The following is a 20,671-nucleotide window of genomic DNA, read 5'->3' on the forward strand; positions in this document are numbered from 1 at the left end:
CGCATGATCTCAGATGGACCTGGAGCCTTCTACGCCTCAGTGTTCTTTTCTGGGCAAATTAAGGGGGCCGAATGTGTGACTGAGTGGTTTAGAAGGCTACTGGTTGTCCTAACACCAGTTACTAACTAGTTCGTCTTTTCCCCGCCAACTTTAAGGAGGCCTCTTCATCATATACTAAACTGTGTTTTCGATTTTCTGACTACATAGTTCTAAATCTGGTAGTGCTTAGCCATCTGAAAAAGAAATTTCAATCCTTACCTCCTACTGTACATCAGGGTAAATTCCAAGTGGTTCAAAGACTCAAATCCATGCACACACCAAGAAAAATTTGAGATTCAAAATCTTACCAGTTGAAAAGAAAACAGCAAAACAAAACAACCAAAAAAAAAAAAAAAAAAAAGCAAAAAATCTCCATGCCAAGAGGCTTTCAGGAAAACCAAATGCAAATGGCCAACTGGGAAAAAATACCTATAACTCACATTACAAGCTATTATCATATCTCATATCACTATTACATAAACAGCCATTAGAATCAATACAGAAAGGACAAAATTCTTCAGGAGAGAAATGGATAAAAGATATGAACAGAGGGGCGCCTGGGTGGCACAGCGGTTGGGCGTCTGCCTTCGGCTCAGGGCGTGATCCCGGCGTTATGGGATCGAGCCCCACATCGGGCTCCTTCGCTATGAGCCTGCTTCTTCCTCTCCCACTCCCCCTGCTTGTGTTCCCTCTCTCGCTGGCTGTCTCTATCTCTGTCGAATAAATAAATAAAATCTTTAAAAAAAAAAAAAAGATATGAACAGAGAGTTCATGGAAAAGGGAATATATAGGACTCTCAGAAGAGATTTTTCACTCATAAGAGAAAAGCAAATTAAAACTGATACTGTCGGGGCGCCTGGGTGGCTCAGTCGGTGAAGCCTCGGACTCCTGGTTTCAGCTCAAGTCATGATCTCAGGGTCCTGGGATTGAGCCCCTGGGAGTCCGCTTGAGTCTCTCTCCCTCTCCCTTCACCTGCTAGGGTGCACGCTCGCTCTCTCAAAACAGAATGATATACTGTCTTTCAAGTCTATACGCTGGCAAAATCCAGACATCTGATGGCTTATGTGTTGGTGAGGCTGTAAGGAGTGTCCTTCAGGTACTGGCAGAGATGGCATGTGGTACCATGTATGGAGGGCGACTGTGCAGGATCTGTAACATTTCAAATGAGTACCTTTGGCCTAGAATTCTCAATTCTGTAAATTCACACTATGGATATTATATATCCATAGTGCTGATTATAAGACGCTGCTGATTATAAGATGCCTCATTGTTTTATAAAACTTAAGGAAAAATGCTGTATTATATCGTCAAGGGGCACCTGGGTGGCTCAGCCGGTTAAGAATCTGATTTCAGCTCAGGTCGTGATCTCAGGGTCCTCCCACCAAGTCCCCAGCAGGGATCTGCTTCTCCCTCTGCCCCTCCCCACCCTGCCTGTGCTCTCTCAAATAAATAAAATCTTAAAAAAAAAAAAAAAAAAAAAAACAAACCCTAGAGAAAAAGATGGGGAACGACCCAAATGCCCATCAGTACGTTCCTGGATAAGTAAATTACAACATCACCAATCACAGAATGAAACAAAATGCAGCTCCAAAAACGAATGAGGAAACGTAGTGCTTTCGAAGGATCTTCAAGATACGTTCTCACTGAAAAAGCAACTTATAAATCAGTAAATATACCAACTTTTGTGAAGAAATAAAAAAAAAACCCCACCCAAATTCGCATTTGCTTGTGTACATAAGGAACTGCAAGGACAGGAGAGGAACCTACAGATGTGGGTTGTGGTATGCACTGGATGGAGGGGACAGGGATGGAAGGCTTTTCAGCGTATACCTTACATTTTGGGGGTGTGTGAATACATTTACAAAAAAAAAAAAAGTAAAAAGTAAAAATGGAAGAAAAAAATCCAGAAACTTCAGAAATTCTTGAACACATAATTTATCACGTAATATATACAACAGTTACATTGTTTGCCACTTGAAATGCCTCAGAAAACACAAAATCGATTTAGACTAAAGCTGTGGAACCTGACGCGAGGAGAGCGCATTATTTTGACAATTTCAAGTTCTCTCCGTGGGCTTCCAAGTCTCTCGACAGGGTAACTAAGCTGTGACTCCTTATTCCTACCCTCAGATTCTGACAATTTCTCTCATCATCGCGGGCTCTAGTATGGGCAGTATCTCTTCATCACGTCTCAATGTCAGAAAACCTCTCCTTCCCGTTTTGGGGCAGCAATTTTTGCCAGACATTTCCACCACGCAGGGCAAAGAATCTATCAACCGCACACTCAACGTCAGAGGAGTCACGAGGCTTTGAATCTTTTCTCTCTTTCCTGACGCTTTTTCAGGATAAACTTCCTCCCCCCCGCCCCCCAGCTAGGCATGGCCTTATCTCAGATACAATGACTTTGTAAAATGCAGTGTGACGGGATCGGCGTGAGTCTCGCTCTCCTCGAAGCAGTTCCATCACCAGACTATTCCCGACTGATAAACTTGTCACAACCAAGTTCTTCTATCAGAGGATTGATAACCTCGGAGGCGGTGAGAGCTATAGTGAATGTCAAAATGTCAAAATCCATCCTCTGGGGATTCCGCTGATACTCGGCATCGAACGCGGCTTCCCGGGCTCTGCAGGCTTCCACAAACCTCCTGCGGCGTTCTTCCAGCTCCTGGATTCTGCCCGGAGCGATCGGGTAGTGTTCCAGATAGTGGCGGAGGAACTGCTGGTAATTAATTCCTAAAACACTAAGCGGATGACGGAGGCGGAGGTACGGCAACGCAGCCAGGCCCGGGCCGTTCGCGGGCCGGGACCGGGGTCTGGCCTGCGCGCCCTCTTCCTCCGCGGGCCCCGCCAGCTCGCGGGCGACCGCTGCCTCGGGGGCCTCCCTGGCCGCCGCCGCCGCCGGCGCCACCACCACCGGACCTTCTCCGGGCTCCGCAGGCCGCGCCGGGGCCGGCTCCTGCCTCCCGCCGCCTACCTCCGCCTGCCGGACGTCGCGGTGGCCATTCGCCGCGTCCGTCTGCCGGACGCTGCTGTCGGCGGGCAGCTCGGACATCTCGGACCGCGGGGTCAGCTCGGCCGCTCCCAGAAAAATTGCAATACCGGGACAGCTCGGTGATGGGCGTGCAGCTGAGTGCGCGTGCGCGAGCGCTGTGCGCGCCGGTAAACGCAGCTTGCGAGCCCGTGTGCGCGATCGTATGTCCTACGGATCTACCTAGGAGCACCGCGCACGCGTCATTCCCGGGGCCCGCGCGCTCCCCCAGGCGCCACCTAGCGGCCGGACGTGCCATCACAGCTGAAACTGCCCCTAGGTAACCGAACGTCTAAGGGCGGAGCCATATTTTCCATTTGGACCAGTTTAACGTTTACAAGGAGAGTCTTACAAGACTGCTTCTTGTTGGCTTTCCCAAGATCCCACCCACGATGCTTCACTCTAAGCTGCTTCTCCCATGATTATAATGCCCCATCAGCAGTGCGCCCGGCGGGCCCCTGGATCTGCCCCGTGTTTCAACAGAACTTGTACTGAACAGACCCAGGGACACCCCTTATTCCAGCCTCCGACCGCCCTCCAGCCGCTTGTACGGCCTCAACCCTCTGTACAGCCTCAACCCTCGGAACCATCTTCTCGGCTACCCTCTGCCTCCGGGGCGAACCAACACCGGTTTTTGGCGCCCTGTTGCCAATCAAGCACGAGCTGTCAGGTTCGTCAGAATTACTCCACCGAGGTGGAGGCCTCCGTCAACTGCCTGGTCAACATGCACCTGCGGGCCTCCAACACCTACCTCTCCCTGGGCTTCTATTTCGACTGCAGCGATGTGGCTCTGGAGGGCTTGGGCCACTTCTTCCACGAGTTAGCCCAGAAGAAGCTCGAGGGTGCCCAGGAGCTCTTGATGTTGCAAAAGCAGCGCAGCGGCAGCTCCCTCTTCCAGGACGTGCAGAAGCCGTCCCACGACAAGTGGGGTAAAGCCCTGGACGCCATGGAAACCGCTGTGGTCTTGGAGAAGAACTTGAACGAGGCCCTTTTGGATCTGCACGCCCTGGGTTCTACCCGTGCGGACGCCCATCTCTGTGACTTCCTGGAGAGCCACTTCCTGGGTGAGCAAGTGAAAGTCATCAAGAAGATGGGCGACCACCTGACTAACCTCCGCAGGCTGTCCTGCCCCCAGGCTGGGCTGGGCGAGTATCTCTTTGAAAGGCTCACCCTCAAGTATTGACTGGCAGCATCTGGAGCCCGGAGGCCTTTGTGTCGGGGCTCCTGTCTGGGTTTGTCCGAGCAGCCGAGCAGCCGCCAGGAAGCTTTTTAACAAACGCTGGAGCCCACTCCCAAGCTGTGCACCAAATGGAAACAATAAAGCATTTTGCAAGGGGGGAAAAATGCTGCCTGTAGTATATACCAAAATAGTCTAGATTCGTCGTTTTTTGTTGGGCGGGGGAGGGTGTTCCTTATTATTTTCCATTTGTTCATTTGTCTATCTTCCTCACAACAATCCTCTTAACTACTAAAGCTTTATATCACACTCCCTTCTTGTTATCTTTAAAATTTCTTTGGCCCCTCTTGGACCTTTTTTCCTAAATCTTATTTGTGCAGTATGACTTATGCAGAAAAGTATAGGAAATATACAGCTGAATGATTTATCAGAAAGCCAACATCCATGTAACTACCAATGGAAACTGATTTCCGGTATTCCCGAAGCTTCCCACTGCTCCACTGTCCTCTCCTTCCTGCCCGGAGGTAACCACTATCCTGGTATTTACGGTAACGGTTTCCTCTCTCTGCTTTTTGTTTTACTACTCGGGGTGCATTCCTGTATTTTAGTTTTGCTTACTGTTTTCAACTTTATATATTCTTGCATCTGGTTTCTTTCACACAACATTATTTTTATGAGATTCACCCATGTTTTTAATTGTTTCATTGGTTATAGATAGTTCATTTTCTGAAAAATTAAAAAAATTATTTTTAAGTAAACTCAGCCCAGTATGAGGCTCTAACTCAGGGACTAGGAGATCAAGAGTCACGTGCTTCACCCGCCCCGCCAGCCAGGCATCCTGCCGGTTCATTTTCTTGATAGTTACATAGTCATTACTATTCTTTTTTTTTTTTTAATATTTATTTTAGAGAGAGAACGTGCAAACGAGCTGGAGGGGGAGGGGCAGGGGGAGACAGAAAGAGAGAGAGAGAGAGAGAATCCTGGAGCAGACTCCATGCTCACCATGGAGCCAGTCCAGGGCTCCATCCAAGGACCCAGAGATCATGACCCCAGCCGAAACCAAGAGCTGGCGACGCAACCGCTGGAGCCACCCAGGGGCCCCTCCGCAAGCGATTTCTAATAAACTTCACCTGTTTTCTTTCTCTCGCGTTCACTGTTCATTTCCATGACACTGAGACTCAAGAACCTGGTCTGGGGGGTCTCGTAACACTCTCGTCAAAAAGTAGGGTTCTTTTTCTCCACCCCTGGAATCTGAGCTGACCTTACCATTTGCTCTGACCAATGCGATGGGGCAGAAAGGATGGTGTGTCGGTTTTGAGACCAGAACTCGCGAGGCATTTCATGCTTCTCCTGTCTCAGACTCGTGCTAGCACTGTGAGAACAACTCTGGACTGCTTGTTGGGGGGCAGAAGACAATATGGAGCTGGGGCAAGTGGCCTCAGACAAGGCACTCAAGATCAGTCCGTCTCCACGTGACTACCCGCCGACCCTTAGGCTCAGAGGCTAAATAAATGTTGTGTTCTGCCACAGTGTTTGCTGAAGCTTGTCATGCAACATTATTGCGGCCATAGGTAACTGCTCCAGAAATTGGTACCAGGAATACCAAAGAGTGACCTATGTGGAAAAAAGTAGTGAAGAAATTGTTATCAGAGCAGGAAAAATGGTGACTCGTGTTATGATATATTGAAGTGACTGGTTGCCTGTGGTTACTAGCAGATGGGAAATATTTATTTATTAAGATTGATTTATTTTAGAGAGAGAGCACACAAGCAAGGGGAGGGGCAAGAGAGGGAGAGAATCTCAAGCCGGCTCTGACTCCCTGCTAAGCGCACGGGACCTGATGTGGGGCTTGATCTCACAACCCCGAGATCATGACCTGAGCCTAAATCAAGAGTCGGACACTTAACTGACTGAGCCACCCAGGTGCCCCTATTACTTTTTTTCTAAATGCATGAAAAAATGGGATGGATTGAATAAAGAAAAAAGATAAAGTGTGTTACTTAGAAGTATCATATAGTTGGGTCTTGCCTTTTTTTTTTTTTTTTACCCAATATAACCTCTGCCTTTCAATTAGAGTTTATTTACTTATTTTTTTATTAAAGATTTTTTTAAAAAAGATTTTATTTATTTATCTGACAGAGAGAGACAGCGAGAGAGGGAACACAAGCAGGGGGAGTGGGAGAGGAGGAAGCAGACTCCCAGCGGAGGAGCCTGATGTGGGGCTCGATCCCATAACACCGGGATCACGCCCTGAGCTGAAGGCAGACGCTTAACGACTGAGCCACCCAGGCGCCCCCTTTATTAAAGATTTTATTTATTTATTTGACAGAGAGAGAGCACAGCAGGGGGAGCAGCAGGCAGAGGGAGAGGGAGAAGCAGGCTCTCTGCTGAGCCAAAGGCACATGCTTAACCGACTGAGTCACTCAGCCGTCCCTCAATTAGAGTTTAGACAATTTGTATTTAATGTGATTATTGAGATGGTTAAGTTAAGTCTATCATATGGCTATTTGTTGTTTATTTGTCCCATTTGTTCTTTATTCTCTTCTTTTTCTTCTTTTAGATTAATCAAGTACTTTTATGATTTCATTTTATCTTTGTTGGCTGATGAGATAAAAATCATTTGGGGGGATGCCTGGCTGGCTCAGTTGGTAGAGCATGCGATTCTTGATCTTGGGGTTGTAAGTTTGAGCCCCATGTTGGGTGTAGAGATTACTTAAAAATAGAATATTTAAAAAAAATCTTCATTTTGTTATTTTAGTGGTTGCTTTGGGGTTTTTAGTGTACATACTTAAGTTATTGCAGTCTACCTTCAGGTGATATACACTCCAGAAACAGCATAAAACTAAAAATTTTAGGGGTGCCTGGGTGGCTCAGTCGTTAAGTATCTGCCTTAGGCTCAGGGCGTGATCCCGGCGTTCTGGGATTGAGCCCCACGTCAGGCTCCTCCACTGGGAGCCTGCTTCTTCCTCTCCCACTCCCCCTGCTTGTGTTCCCTCTCTCGCTGTCTGTCTCTTTCTCTGTCAAATAAATAAATAAAATCTTAAAAAAAAAAGAAAAGAAAAAAGAAAAATACACTTTAGGGGCACCTGGCTGGCTCAGTTGGTAGAGCATGTGACTCTTGATCTTGGGATCGGGAGTTCAAGCCCCACGTTGGGGGCGTAGCCAATTTAAAAATAGAAAAAGGAACAGCACAGTGATAACCACCCCAGGCAAGATGCACTGATGGATGCCAAAATCAGGGGGAGGAACTTTGAGGAGAGACAGGACATTTGCACAGCCTTGAAGTACCTTCCCATATTCATTAGTTACTGTGGTGGTTTCATGTGTGAAGACAAAGACTTTGATGTTTTTCCCTCCAGGAATGGAAGATAGACAAGTATGCTGGGGACTCATGCAAAGCCAAATGCTATGGCCAAGGGTTTGATCTTTACCTGAGAGCAGTGGGAAACCACTGATGTGTGACAAGGGAGTGTGACATGCTTCGATATGCATCTGGAAGGCTACATCTTGCTACATCCTGGAGAATGGGGTGTGAGGGGCAGGGCACTGAGTCTTGGCGACCACAGCTGTGCGACTGGGAGATGTTGATGAGTGGGCCTAGGGTTTGACAGAAATGGGAAAGTGGCCATGCCCAAGGGATGTTTAGAAAGAAAACCTAACTTGGATGGATGGAAGGGGATTGGTTTTCTGACTTGTTTGCCCTGGATGGATAATGTCGCCAGTCACTAAGATGGGAAACACTGGAGGGTGTAAGTTTGGAAACAAGACATCAGGATTTTGATTTGGGAGATACGGTGATCCCTTGAGATAGTCAAGATGAGATCAGAAGTCAAGATAGACGAGCCTCCAGCTCAGGGGAGAGGCTGATAACAATTAATAATGTTGCGATTAAGACAGGAAATTTTGGACTGGAATTGGCTGGATTCAAAGCCTGATTCTAACACTTGATTAGCCCAGGGGTAGAAACCAGTTACTCAAAACGTCTGTCCTGCATCACAGGGTTTCCGTGAAGATTAAAGGAGATACTATACGAAAGCACCTTAGCACCGTGCTAAGCACAAAGTCAATGCCCAAGAATGTTAACTCTTGCCACAGAACTGCAGGCAAATCTAAAGCTTGAAACGGTGTTATCTTTGGAGTGGATTAACTTCTCCTGCAATGAGAATGGTGGGGGACACATTCCTTTAATTCAAACAGTGTCTGAGCTGATCTGATTCAGTCTCTGATTGCTTCGAGAGCTGAGTGGTGCACTTCTTCCCCTAGGGTGTATCCCTCTCGGGGATCCAACTTTAGCCGGAGGTGTTAACCGGATCCCCTCCCATTGGCAGGAGCTAAGCTCCCATCGCGGTACCTTCCACAGGACCCATAGCCGTTCTGCTCTGTCCCTGCTGAAGAATAAGTGACCAATATACAGCCCACATTTAAATCTCCCCAGTTGTCCAAAAACAGGTCTTCATAGCAGTTTTTTAAAAAATTTTATTTATTTATTTATTTATTTATTTATTTATTTATTTATTTATTTATCAGAGAGAGCGAGACACCAAGACAGCGAGAGAGCGAGGGTGGGGGTAGGGAGAGGGCAAGCACAAGCCAGGGAAGCAGCAGACAGAGGGAGAGGGAGAAGCAGTCTCCCCCGCTGAGCAAGGAGCCCGATGCGCGGCTCAGTCCCCGGACCCTGGGATCATGACCTGAGCCAAGGGCAGACGCTTAGCCTACTGAGCCACCCAGGCGCCCCAGTATGTCCTAAATTTAAAAGGCTCTTTAAAAGAAAACTACCATTAAAACTTAATGTTGGTAACATTTATAATAGATAGGGAGTTAGCCTAAAGCTTCACAGTTCATCCAAGAAGTCACCAAGAGGTCTCAGTCTCTATGAAAAGGTGACCCTGGGATTGCTAGGACAGTGGTTCTCAAAGTGCAGTCCCCAGACCAACAGCATCAGTACACTTGGGAACTTCCGAAAATGCTTATTTGTGAACCCCAGCCCATACCCACGGAATTAAACTCTGGAGGTGGGACCCAGCTGTGTTTTTACAAGCCCTCCCAGTGGTTCTCATGCACACTCAAGTTAAAGAACCGCTGGCTGTAAAAGATTTCTTCAGGGCACCTGGGTGGCTCTTTAGTTAAACATCTGCCTTCAGCTCAGGTCGTGGTCCTGGACTCCTGGGATCGAGCCCCACATCGGGCTCCCTGCTCATTGGGAGTCTGCTTCTCCCTCTGCCTCTGCCGCTCCCCCTGCTCGTGCTCTCTCTGTCTCTGTCAAATAAATAAATAAATAAAATCTTAAACAAAAGATCTTTCATTATCTGGGTTAAAAAAAAAAAAAAGAGGGGCGCCTGGGTGGTACAGCGGTTAAGCGTCTGCCTTCGGCTCAGGGCGTGGTCCTGGCGTTCTGGGATCGAGCCCCACATCAGGCTCTTCCGCTATGAGCCTGCTTCTTCCTCTCCCACTCCCCTGCTTGTGTTCCCTCTCTCGCTGGCTGTCTCTATCTCTGTCGAATAAATAAATAAAATCTTAAAAAAATAAAAAGAAACCTACAAAGTCTCAAGAGATGAGAAGACCAGCCACAGACTGGGAGAAAATGTTTGTAGCACACATATTTAATTTTGTTTTCTGAGGTTTTATTTATTTACTGGAGGGACAGTGAGAGGGAGAGAGCACAGAAGGAAAGGGAGAAGCAGACTTCCCGCTGAGCAGGGAGCCCGATGCGGGACTTAGTCCCAGGACCCTGAGATCATGACCTGAGCTGAAGGCAGATGTTCAACCGACTGAGCCACCCAGGCGCCCCCACAATTCACCAACTTAGAAACAAGCTCATAATACTGCAATAAGCACTAAAAAGAGTGGACCTTTGCACAACACAGGGGTTAGGGGTGTCGACCCCTGGCATGGTAAAAAATCTACATAGAGCTTTTGACTCTCAAAAAACGTAACTACTAATGGCCTACTGTTGACCAAAAGCCTTCTAGATAACCTAAAAAGTTGATTAACATGTTTTGTATGTTTTTTGTACTATATACCATATTTTTACAATAAAATAAGCTAGGGGCGCCTGGCTGGCTCAGTCCGTGGAGCGTGCAACTCTTGATCTCGGGGTTGTAGGTTTGAGTCCCACGTTGGGTGTGGAGATTAAAAATAAAATCTTAAAAAAAAATTTAAAAAAGTAAGCTAGTGAAAAGAGAGGGTGTTGAAGAAAGTCAAAAGGAAAATACTGTGCTATTAAAAAGAAGTGGACCCGTACAGTTCAAACCCGTGTAATTCAAGGGTCAGCTTTATTTTATTTTTTTTTAAAGATTTTATTTATTTATTCGACAGAGATAGAGACAGCCAGTGAGAGAGGGAACACAAGCAGGGGGAGTGGGAGAGGAAGAAGCAGGCTCATAGCAGAAGAGCCCGATGTGGGGCTCAATCCCAGAACGCCAGGATCACGCCCCGAGCTGAAGGCAGACGCCCAACCGCTGTGCCACCCAGGCGCCCCTCAAGGGTTAGCTTTAATCGAAAGTTCTAGTTATGTTCGAACTCTTGCAGTAGTAGCAGTCAACCACAGCCACACTTTTCTGCAGAAGGAGTCCAGAATTTTTCTCATGCTTCCTAAACCCTCAGAATGAGCAACTGCCATGGACCGGGTCCATGGAGGATCACTGGTGAGAGAAGGAGCCCTCCTTCTCAGGGAGAAGCATGATCAGAACCCATACAAATAAACCCAGGAAGGCAACAATAAAGGACAGGAATGCCGGCAGCATAAAGCAGAGGTCCTGACCAGGTTCGGGGGGTCAGAGAAGGGTTTTATGACAAGGTGGTGAACGGGGCCAGGAGACCCGATGCTCAAAGCAGGTAGAACAGAAAGAGGACATCCCGAGAGAGGGAAATAAACTCCGAACTCTCTCCAGTTCCAGCTGACCCTGGAGGTGAACGCCTGGCACCCCATGTAGCCCTCTCAAGTTGAAGTTACCTTGTCTCTCATTTCTCAACTACCGCATGGGAAAAGAGTGGAGTGGGTGTCTTCTTATCTCCGGAGGCCCCTTAAATGGTGTTCTATTTCACTCAGCATAAAGTCCAAGCTCCTTCATTGTGATCTGGCCTTGGTCTGTCTCTTCCTCGTCATCTCCTCCCACTGTCCCCCCCTTCCAGGCTACAGCGCCCTTCTGTCCGCCCCTCAGACGTCAAAACGTTTTTTTGTGTCTCTGAGCCTTTGAGTTTGCTTAGAACACTGTTCCTTATCTTTAGTAAAAAAGACACCTCAGAGCTGTCTTGCTTGGGTCACGAATCTCACGAGCTTCCTCTAACCAGTGCCGCCGTTGATGGCATTCATCATATCAGTACATATCATAATGAGAAACTATTTGGGGCGCCTGGGTGGCTCAGTCGTTAAGCGTCTGCCTTCGGCTCAGGGCGTGATCCCGGCGTTATGGGATCGAGCCCCACATCGGGCTCCTCCGCTGGGAGCCTGCTTCTTCCTCTCCCACTCCCCCTGCTTGTGTTCCCTCTCTCGCTGGCTGTCTCTATCTCTGTCAAATGAATAAATAAAATCTTAAAAAAAAATAATGAGAAACTATTTATTGGCTTGTTTGTTTATTTATTTTCTGCTTCCCTGCCTAGGGTGCCAGCACTTTCAAAAGGTGAGATGAGTTCTATTTTTCTAAATCTTGATTTCCCATTCACCAGAACGAGATGTTGGCAGAGTGATCACCCAAATTACCGTTAACTGAAAAAGTGAAGAGGGATTTTTTTTTAAAACATGAATACCTTCAAAATCCTCTGATATTTTGACATTCATACTTTTTTTTAAAAAAGATTTTATTTACTTGACAGAGAGAGAGACATACAGCGAGAGAGGGAACACAAGCAGGGGGAGCGGGAGAGGGAGAAGCAGGCTTCCCACTGAGCAGGGAGCCTGATGCGGGGCTCGATCCCAGGACCCTGGGATCATAACCTGAGCCGAAGACTCAGCCCAACAGACTGAGCCACCCAGGAGCCCCTTGATTCTAAAGTTTACATGGAAAATTCGAGGCCTGCTTTTACCCCTTTGAACAGATTTTTGGAGAGGTGTTTCTATTATCGATCACTTCAAAAGTTTCCCTGAATTTTCTTCTTGTATGAGACACAGAGAGGCACTTCAGTCGTTTTGGCCTTGGGCTACCAACAATGTTTCCAGAGCCAGTGTTCTTTGGGTCTTTTAAGACCTCTCCAAGGCAGGCGGATGAGCGTGCTGGGATGGGGGATGAGGGTGGAGTGGGAGGCAGGTAAGACGGGCCAAGGCCAGAGTCTCAGCTCCACTGCAGAGAAGCTGGGGCCACACTGGGTGTGGGACGTCCAAGGAGGATGACCCGGAACTAGAGCCAACTCGTCCACCCAGTGAGACCCCTCTTAGGAACAAGACTTGTCTCGGAGAAGATCACCATGGGGAGGAATAAATAAATGAGCAGATATGTCACCTGAGAGGTGGAGAAAATGCAGAACAGAGGGACAGGGAATGGGAAGCTGAGAGGCAAGAAGGAGGCATGATTAAAAAAAAAAGGCAATTTATATGTTGAGTTCCTTTGCTCAGAACTCTCCTTGGGTTTTCAACTGTCCCAAATGCAAACTCCTTAACAGAATTTACGAGGATGTCTATGATTTAGGCTCTGCCAAGACCATCCCTCTTGCTTGCTCCTGCCCCATTTGGGAACAGCCTGTTAGGGGGATGGGGAGGGGCTTTCCCATGCTCCCCGTCCCCTCTCCCCCTGCTCTGCAGGTCTCACCAGGAGCCCGTCCTTCGCCTTCTGGATTCACTCGTCTTACCAACTTACTCTTTCTCCCAGCACCCTGTTGTGTTTACTCTTTTGTCTTGAGTGAAAGTGTTGGACATTTTATCCATTTTCTGTTTGCTTGACTTCTGTTTGTTTTCCTCCACCATTTGAGGTCAGAGATGAAGCCTGGGTTCACCGCTTTATCCCAGGACCCAGCCAGTCCATGCAAAGGATAGGTTCTTAATGTGCACGTATTGAATGGATTATTAGAGGGTGTGACGTTAGGGAGGGATTGGGCAGGGACCTGATTGCATCAAAATTTTGCTTAAATGAGAGGCCCCTAAATCCAGCAGATACATAAACGAAATTCAGGAGCTCGGAAAACACAACAGCAGAAGGAGTCATTGCACTTCAAGAGGATAATATGGCAGGTAAGCCAGGGCAAAGGCAATGCATGCTTGTATGCTAGAGGGTGGCGAACAAGCAGAGGTAAGCGGGTGAAGCTTTGTTGGTACGCTCTTGCCAACACCAAGGGGCCAGTTGGGAAACCACTGGGTTATACCAACAGGGAGCACTGGAAAACACTTTGTAACTGGACTCCACCATTACTGTGAGATTTTGTTTTTCCAAGTCCTTTTTAACACTGGGTCCTGTCAGACTTTCAAATGTCAGCCATTTGGTGGTGTTAAATAAGGAAATTCAACTGAGTAAATTGTTAAGATCTTACTGGCTGTATTTGACGATTCGTGAATCGGGCAGCATCCAATCTAGCCCGTAGAAAGGACCTCTGGGGAACTGTACTAAAGGAAAGATTTTTCTGGGCAGAAGGGAGTGAGGAAAAAGGAAATTATACCAGACAAACAAGTGGATTGGTTATAGCAAGGCTGGTTTCCTGTGGGGGATGGCAGGGTCTATCAGGCAGTTCCCTAACTACTGGCGATCAAGCAATTCCTGATTGGTTTAATTTTCCACTCTTGGGAGAGCAGAAACCGTTAAGTCTCAGTATGGTGATGTGGGGATTAGCACGAGCCACTCCATTTTGGGCCCATTGTCTTGTCTCTAACGGTGAGTATAAAATAGTACTTGATGTTTGATCTATTTTCCATTTTTTAAAATTAGTTAGTGAAATTGAGACTCCTTGCACTATTTTTCTTTTCTTTTTTTTTTTTTTTGAGAGAGAGAGAGAGAGAGAGAGAGAGAGAATGCACTGGGAGGGGCAGAGGGAGGAGAGAGAGAATCCTAAGCAGGCTTCAGACTCAGCAGGAGCATAACTTGGGGCTTAATTCTACGACCAAGCCCGCAATCATGACCAAGCCAAATCAAGAATCAGATGCTCAACCGACTGAGCCACCCAGGCGCCCCTCCTTGCTCTACTTCAAAGTCCATTCTGCTTTTCTCTTGTGTGAATTCTCCACGCATCCTTTTCTATTTTCTAGTAATTTTTTCTTTAGGCTCAGGAGAACATTTTTGTTGTATTTTAGACACTAATAATTTCTCTTATTTGTTGCAAATATGTTCTCTCATCTGTGGTCTGTATTTTTCAATTTACTTATGACTTTTATTGTCAAAATAGTTTAAATATTGATGTTTGATATTTATCAATATTTTCCTTTTATTATTTATTTTGAAAGGCTAGTTTAGAAGTGTCTTTCTTTCTTTCTTCTTTCTTTTTTTTTTTTTTTTGATTTTCCTTATTTATTTGAGAGAGAGAGAGAGCGTGAGCGAGAGAGCACCCATGTGAACGAGGAGGGGCAGAGGGAGAGGGAGAAAGAATCCCAAGCAGACTCCACATTGAGCACGGAGTCTGACACAGGCTTCGATCTCACGACCCTGAGATCATGACCTGAGCCAAAACCAAGAGTTGGGTGCTCAACTGACTGGGCCACCCAGGTACCTCTTTAAGACTTTATTTTAATTTTATTTTTTTAAAAAATATTTTATTTACTTATTTGACAGAGACAGAGAGTACAAGCAGGGGGCACAGCAGAGGCAGAGGGAGAAGCAGACTCTCTGCCGAGCAGGGAGCCCAATGTGGGGCTCAATCTCAGGACCCTGGGATCATGACCTGAGCCAAAAGCAGAACCTTTTTTTTTTTTAAAGATTTTTTTATTTATTTCTTCGACAGAGATAGAGACAGCCAGCGAGAGAGGGAACACAAGCAGGGAGAGTGGGAGAGGAAGAAGCAGGCTTATAGCAGAGGAGCCCGATGTGGGGCTCGATCCCATAACGCCGGGATCACGCCCCGAGCCGAAGGCAGATGCTCAACCACTGTGCCACCCAGGCGCCCCCAAAAGCAGAACCTTAACCAACTGAGCCACCCAGGTGCCCTGACTTCTATTCCTTTTCTTAAGAAAAATGTTTCTGTTCGTTAATTTGCATCTCCTCCTCCTCCTCCGTCTTTTCTCTTGCTTTGTCTGTCTCTGTGACTCCCTTGTGTTTGAAGACTTCCTCCAAGGTCTTATAATTTCCCTCCCCTCTTTGTGTTCAAATAGAGGATGAAAAGCTGCGAGAAATCTCTGACTGACCTCTTGTCTTCACAGTGGGGTGGTTAGCAGCATGCCAGCTTTTTTGTGTGTCTGCCTTTGTATGAAGAATAAGGGCCTCCTCCATAAATAGAATGTCCCATAGAAAATGGATCAAATATTGCTAGATGACGTGGTTTTACATTTATATTTTAAACAATAGTAAAAAACTCCCACTCTGTACCTATTATGCACCAAGCCTGTAATTAACAGACTTGCTTTCTGGATACTCATATCTTCCCCAAAGCGAGTGAATTATATGGGACCATTTTACTGATAGAAAAAAGAGGGAAAGGGGCGCCTGGGTGGCTTGGTGGTTAAGCGTCTGCCTTCGGCTCAGGGCGTGATCCCAGAGTCCTGGGATCGAGCCCCGCATCGGGCTTCCTGCTCAGCAGGAAGCCTGTTTCTTCCTCTCCCACTCCCCCTGCTTGTGTTCCCTCTCTCGCTGGCTGTCTCTCTGTCAAATAAATAAATAAAACCTTAAAAAATAAAGAAAAGAAAAAAGAGGCAAAGAATATAAGTGTCACGGTATTCCCAGAGCGACAAAGCTAATAAACGGGATAATCAACATCCTTTCTCAGGTCACTAAGCTTCACGCCTGCTTCCCTAACTGGCCTCATTACTAAGTGGCCAAATCAATAGCGTCAGGATCTCACACACCGACCAGCGTAGAGAGCAGTGCGCCCGAGCCTATGGCTGATTACAGGGTCTCAAACACTCAAACACTCTCTGAATCGTATGCCTTCAAATGAATCCAATGTCGCTGTCATGTCACTATGTTATCCCAGTGAGGACAGATACCTTCTCTCCCACTAGTCTGGTTCATTTTTCTAGGCTATGAGTTTCCAGTATATACCTCTAGAACAAATGGACGGTTACTTGCCCTTCAACCAGGCTTAAACCATTTTCTAGTGGCGGAAACTGCATTTCAGGGCTGCAAAGCAACGCCGGCAGGATGGTGATGAGTGGGTTCCGTAAGTCATCTTTTTAGACCAAGCTCTTAGCTCCCAGGTCAGGCTCAGGTCAGAAGTTTACCTTGGAGTGTGTGTGTGTGTTTTACGAAAGCCTTTCGTCTCTTCCTTTTGCAGAAAATCCAAGGTATGCTCGCCGGGGCCGCACACACTTCAGTGAGGAACAGCTCCAGGCTCTGAAACGTGTGTTGGAAGAGACCATGTACCCAGATTGGGCGACCATGGAGGACCTTATCTCAATTACTCATCTGGATGAGTCAGTAATAAAGGTACATCCCAGGAGATGTCTCTAGACAGCACACCTAACCAGAGCGTCACGCACACTGGCAATTCACACAGCAGGCAATTCCCATTTATTGAGCGACTGCTGTGTGTCTGGATGGATGTTCTGTATTTTTATTCTTATGACCATCCATTTTACTGAGGAACGCTAAGGTTCGCAGAGACTCCTCCAAGGATCGTGAACATAAGAGCTAGAATTTGAACCCAGACCTTGCTGACTCCAGAACCACAATGCTACAGGGGACCTTTTGGGGATGGATCTCAGATAATCCCCTTGGGGTCTGTTCCCATGTATTTCTAGGTTCTCCTTAATCAGGACATTCACAGTCATTCAGATGCCTCGCAACTAAGTTCCCACAGAGCATTTGGGGGCATGAGGACCCCTGGAGGAATCCTGAATGCACCCAAGCTAGATTCCTACTCCATATGCTCAATCTTCAGAATTCTCTCTGAAAATGCCTAGCATCCATCAAGACAGAAGCAGCAAGACAGAAGCCTTACCGGCTTCTGATCTGGCATTTGAATGCTCTGTCCTATTCCACCCAATGCAAGCACGACCTTACCCTCCCTTTGCCTTCTAGAACTCAGGACAGCAGAGGACAGAAGGAACCTCCCTTGTTCAGATAACTGAAGGGATGCGAGACTAGCCTTCTCGTGCCCAAAGAGCCTAATTCCTGGGGAACATGAGGATTCTCCTTTAGACCCACCCCCCTTTATTAACCTTCTCACCTCCTCTCTCCCCAGACTTGGTTTAAGAACCAGCGCGTCAAAAGGAAGAAAGAGCAGCAATCAAAGCGATCAAATTCATCACAAGAATCACCAAACCCGACCATTCCCTCCTTGTGTGTAACTTCGACAAACACCCATTGCGCGAGTCCCAGCATTTCGGATGCCTCTGATCATGAACTCCCTCGGTCTTCCAAGAATGACCAACCTGGTCCCTCCAGATGGGGTTCACCTTGGGATTCTCAGCCTCCTGTTCTCCAAGAGATATGTCTGGGGGACTTTGACCCTCCTTGGGCCTCCAGTCCCTATGACATGGGTCAGTTGATACAACTATATGCCTTACCTGGGGATGATGACCCCAGCAGTCTAGATCAATACCTCTCCCCCACGTGCCGCAGCTGAAGTGGTATGGCTGACACGCCCACTTATTTATTGATTGAACAACTGGTATGTGCCAGGACAGATGTTCTGTGATCCAAATCTTGACCAACTTAAGAGGTCTTTCCAAACGCGTTTAATGGGTCAACTTGAGTCTAAATGGATTAAAGCCCAGCAATTCATCTAATTCTGTGAGAAGAAAGAAATCTCTCTACCCGGGGCACCTGGGTGGCTCAAGTTGGTTAAGCAGCTGCCTTCAGCTCGGGTCATGATCTCAGGGTCCTGGGATCGAGTCCTGCATCGGACTCCCTGCTCAGTGGGGAGTCTGCTTTTCCCTCTCTCTCTCCCCCGCTCATGCTCTGTCTCAAATAAATAAAATCTTAGAAAAAAAAGATAAATAAAATCTTAAAAAAAAAAAGAAGTCTCTTTACCTTTCACCATTGTCTGTAATTTCTATCCTCTGAGTAGTACCCTCTCAACCAAATTTCAGTGTCAAGGACAGTCACAGGGGCCTTTAGAATGGTAGCAGAGGGGCGCCTGGGTGGCTCAGTCATTAAGCATTTGCCTTCGGCTCAGGGTGTGATCCCAGGGTCCTGGGATCGAGCCCTGCATCGGGGTCCCTGCTCCACTGGGAGCGCTGGGAGCCTGCTTCTTCCTCTCCCACTCCCCCTGCTTGTGTTCCCTCTCTCGCTGGCTGTCTCTCTCTGTCAAATAAATCTTAAAAAAAAAAAAAAAAAGGAATGATAGCAGAAACCAGCTAGTTTTCCTTGGGTGCCAGCTTGTCCCAGTTGAGCTAGCTCCCTGAAAGCACCCCGACTACAGTCAGTACCACGTGGACCAAGCTCCCCTGCATCTCTACCCCATGGACCATTTTCCACTCTTAAAAAAAGTTAGAGTGACATCAGCAAGATGGTGGACTAAGAGGTCCCAGCACTTGTATCTCCACAAAAACAATGATTTAACAACTACTTACTGGTGAAAACAGCTCAGAGAAGAGTTCTGGAGTACAAGAAGCCGCAGCAACCCAGGGGAGCATGAAACCCAAGGCCTCGTAGAAAAGCATAGGAGGCATTTTACCTGTGTCACCTCATCCCCCAGTGCTACAGAGTTTGCTGCCAAGAGGGATCCGCTGGGCTGTGATGCACCCCTCCCCACCCCCACTTGAGGAGAAAAGGAGACTCCAGCAGCTTTCACCATGAGGACCCAAGTGGGATACCTACAATTTTTGCCACTGAGGACTCACCCAGCGCTTGCCTACGCTAATCCCAGCCGATGGAGCAGCCTGGAGTCCATGCCACTGAGCCGAGCTCCTGCTGGAGGAGGTCACAGAAAGGATGTGACGGCTGGTCAACCCATGAGCGGGACCGCAATCAGAGGCTCCTCAGCTCCTCCCTTGTCCCTGGAACGTGCATTCCACTTGCCTTTCCCCAATCCTAATGTGAATTCGCTCGTTTATTAAACCTTTCACTTACCAAGCTGGAGTAGTCTGCCTCTTTCGTCTCTCCTTGCCCTTTCTGTGCGGTGGCCAGTTTTAAATTATACCTGGCAAACTCCCGAGGAGCTTGCAAGCCAACAACCCCTGGAAGAGGAGCTGACACTTCCACGCCATCCCCACCGGCCCTGGTCCATGACATGAACACCCGCACCCTTGCAGGCTAGGTGGTTATTAAGAAATGGGATGAGGGGCGCCTGGATGGCTCAGTCGGTTAAGCGTCTGACTTTGGCTCAGGTCGTGATCCCAGGGTCCTGGGATTGAGCCCCACATGGGGTTCCTTGCTCAGTGGGGAGTCTGCTTCTTCCTCTCCCTCTGCTGCTCCCCCTGCTTGTGCTCTGTCTCTCAAATAAATAAAATCTTAAAAAAAGAAAAAAGAAAGGGGATGAATAAAAGGAACATTGATGGGCCTCAAAGGTTTTTAATAGAGTACTACCAAAGTTTGGGCAGGCCAAAAGAACCCCCCTACCGGCCTCCCGACATTAAAGAGCCCAAACAAGTGTGTTCTATTTACCTTCATTTGGAGAACTTTTAAAAGCCTAGAGCCAAAAATTATAATGAGAAACCTGCCTTGCAATTGCCGCAGACAATGATTAGGCAGACAGATCAAGACGAAACCTGACAAAAGGTCTCTTGGCTCAACCCCTCCCTGGAAACCCGAAGTCTTTTTACAAAGAGCAGGTAAAATCGTTAGGGGGTGTGGCAGAGGTGTCCTTGGACGAACTGGAAGCTGCGTCTTACACCGCGGCCAAGCAGGGGTCCTGATGGTGGGACCCTGACTGGGTGGTGTTACCCTGAAGGGCACCAAACAATGTCCTGAGAGTTTGGGACCATGGGTGTACCCAAGACCTAGGCGCCTCCCGGGCGGTCGCCTCATTGCCTAACTCCAGGGGCACCACCCAGATTTGAGCTCTAGGGGGCACCATTCGCACATCACACGCAAGATGGTGCTCCGTGATGGTGCGGTCCTCTACTCCTTCTCCTGCGGGTGGGCAGCACTTCTCCCCCGGGGCACAGGGACCGCTGCTTCCCGAGTCCACGAACTGGTCGGTCAACACTAGTGGACGTGAGTGGAGCCACCGCAACCCGCTTTGCCTGAGGACGTTCCATCAGAGTTTCCTGCGGCGTTTCCAGCAGTGTCACTCAGGGCCTAAGACCCACCCCCTACCCTTGATGTCCAATCAGGATCGAGGGCTGGACCTTCGGGGCATCAACCGAGCAGAAGGTATTTTATACAAAAAAAAAAAAAAAAAAAAAAAGTAAACAAACACAAATAAATAAAATGAAAATGGGGTTTCTCCGTGGAAGTATTCATGACGATAACTGG

At 47.6% G+C, this 20,671-nt stretch overlaps 2 protein-coding genes and 1 pseudogene across 2 annotated transcripts; 2 read left to right on the forward strand and 1 right to left on the reverse strand.

Moving 5' to 3' along the window:
- Window positions 1–1,958: 1,958 nt before the first annotated feature.
- LOC123784973 (EP300-interacting inhibitor of differentiation 2-like) lies at window positions 1,959–3,238 on the reverse strand. Its single transcript, XM_045786512.2, has one exon. It carries the CDS (start codon window positions 3,089–3,091, stop codon window positions 2,510–2,512), a length of 582 nt encoding a protein of 193 aa, XP_045642468.1. The 5' UTR covers window positions 3,092–3,238; the 3' UTR covers window positions 1,959–2,509.
- LOC123798382 (ferritin light chain pseudogene) lies at window positions 3,234–4,373 on the forward strand (annotated as a pseudogene).
- Window positions 4,374–13,397: 9,024 nt separating this feature from the next.
- On the forward strand, window positions 13,398–17,876 carry LEUTX (leucine twenty homeobox). Its single transcript, XM_045806698.1, has 3 exons — window positions 13,398–13,404; window positions 16,584–16,722; window positions 17,696–17,876. The coding sequence occupies exons 1-3, from the start codon at window positions 13,398–13,400 to the stop codon at window positions 17,874–17,876; spliced, it is 327 nt and encodes a 108-aa protein (XP_045662654.1).
- Window positions 17,877–20,671: the final 2,795 nt, after the last annotated feature.

The sequence above is a fragment of the Ursus americanus genome, chromosome 21 (assembly GCF_024610735.1).
Source record: "Ursus americanus isolate L20-20 chromosome 21, mUrsAme1.1.p, whole genome shotgun sequence".
Classification (NCBI taxonomy): domain Eukaryota; kingdom Metazoa; phylum Chordata; class Mammalia; order Carnivora; family Ursidae; genus Ursus; species Ursus americanus.